A 1,468-nucleotide genomic window follows, 5' to 3' on the forward strand; every position below is an offset into this window, starting at 1 on the left:
TTTGTGTGTGTCATTGAAAATTATAATTAAATATATCAAAAATTTGCCCAGGTTCAACTTCATCATATCAACAGGAAAGGAATCTGTCTCTGGGGCATATACCAAGGAAACATTATGGGAAGTAAGGAGACTTTTTCTGAATTCCTTGATGATACATTGAAGAATGAAAGGAATTTGCAAATATCCTACACACCTAATCTTTCGTGAGTGGTGCATCCTATATTGAAAGAGCATATGCCCAACTGTTTTCCTTGGCTGAAGAAATGGATAATTGTAATGAGACTACATCAATTCAAGTAACTGAATTCATTCTTATGGGCATCACAAATCATCCTGATCTACAAATTCCTCTTTTTCTTGTGTTTCTCATCATCTACATGATAACACCTTTGGGGAATCTGGGTTTGATTATCTTGATCAAAATTGATTCTCACCTGAAAACACCCATGTACTTTTTTCTCAGGAATCTGGCATTTATTGATCTTGGATACTCCACTGCCATTGGTCCCAAAATGTTGGTTAATTTTGTAGTGGAGAAAAATGTCATATCTTATATTGGATGTGCAAGTCAACTAGTAATTTTTATAACATTAATAATAAGTGAGCTTTATGTGCTTTCAGTGATGGCCTATGATTGCTATGTAGCCATCTGTAATCCCCTACTGTACATGGTGATCATGTCAGACAGAATGTATTATCTTTTGGTGGCCATCCCATATGTCTACAGCTCCTTTCAAGCACTACTGACAACAATTAATATTTTTAATTCCTCTTTTTGGGAATCTAATGTAATTAGTCATTTTTACTGTGATAGTCTTCCCCTCCTAAGCATTTTATGCAAAGATGCAAAGGATGTAGAGTTATTTATTCTAAGCCTTTCTTCTTTTAATTTGATTTTCTCTCTCCTGGTTGTTCTTGTTACATATGGACTCATTCTTAAGGCCATCCTCAGGATGAACTCTGTTGAAGGCAGACGCAAAGCCTTTTCCACCTGTGGCTCCCATCTCACAGTGGTCGTTGTGTTCTACGGGACACTAACTTTTATGTACTTGCAACCCAAGTCTAGTCATTCCTTTGATACAGACAAGATGGCATCTCTTTTTTATACCCTGGTCATTCCCATGCTTAACCCTTTGATCTATAGTTTGAGAAATAAGGAGGTGAAAGATGCCTTGCAAAGAGCCCTAGAGAAACAATGCAAATGTCTTCTTTAATGTCTCTCCTTTTTAAAGAGTAAATGTTTTTCTTTTTTATTTTCTCTTTAGCTAAGCAGAAACTATAATCTGTGGCCTTGAAGTTAAGACAAAATCTCTCTACACTAAAGAGTACAAAGGAGAAAATTTAGAGAAACATATCTCTTATTTAAATTCCCATCAGTGACATAAATATAATAAATATAATCTCTTTCCTTAGTGTTTTCTACAAAAGATATCTATCTACTTCCTGAAGGAAATCATTTTACTTTGAA

The 1,468-nt window shown here is 34.9% G+C and overlaps 1 protein-coding gene across 1 annotated transcript; it reads left to right on the plus strand.

The window, feature by feature from the left end:
* Positions 1-263: 263 nt before the first annotated feature.
* On the plus strand, positions 264-1,214 carry LOC141546512 (olfactory receptor 8K3-like). Its single transcript, XM_074274383.1, has one exon. The coding sequence runs from the start codon at positions 264-266 to the stop codon at positions 1,212-1,214; it is 951 nt and encodes a 316-aa protein (XP_074130484.1).
* The last annotated feature ends 254 nt before the right edge of the window (positions 1,215-1,468 follow it).

This window comes from Sminthopsis crassicaudata, chromosome 6 (genome assembly GCF_048593235.1).
Source record: "Sminthopsis crassicaudata isolate SCR6 chromosome 6, ASM4859323v1, whole genome shotgun sequence".
NCBI classification, from domain to species: domain Eukaryota; kingdom Metazoa; phylum Chordata; class Mammalia; order Dasyuromorphia; family Dasyuridae; genus Sminthopsis; species Sminthopsis crassicaudata.

Excerpts from the sequence above, each read along its gene's own strand:
- LOC141546512 (XM_074274383.1), top strand. The coding sequence starts at position 264 with ATGGATAATTGTAATGAGACTACATCAATTCAAGTAACTGAATTCATT.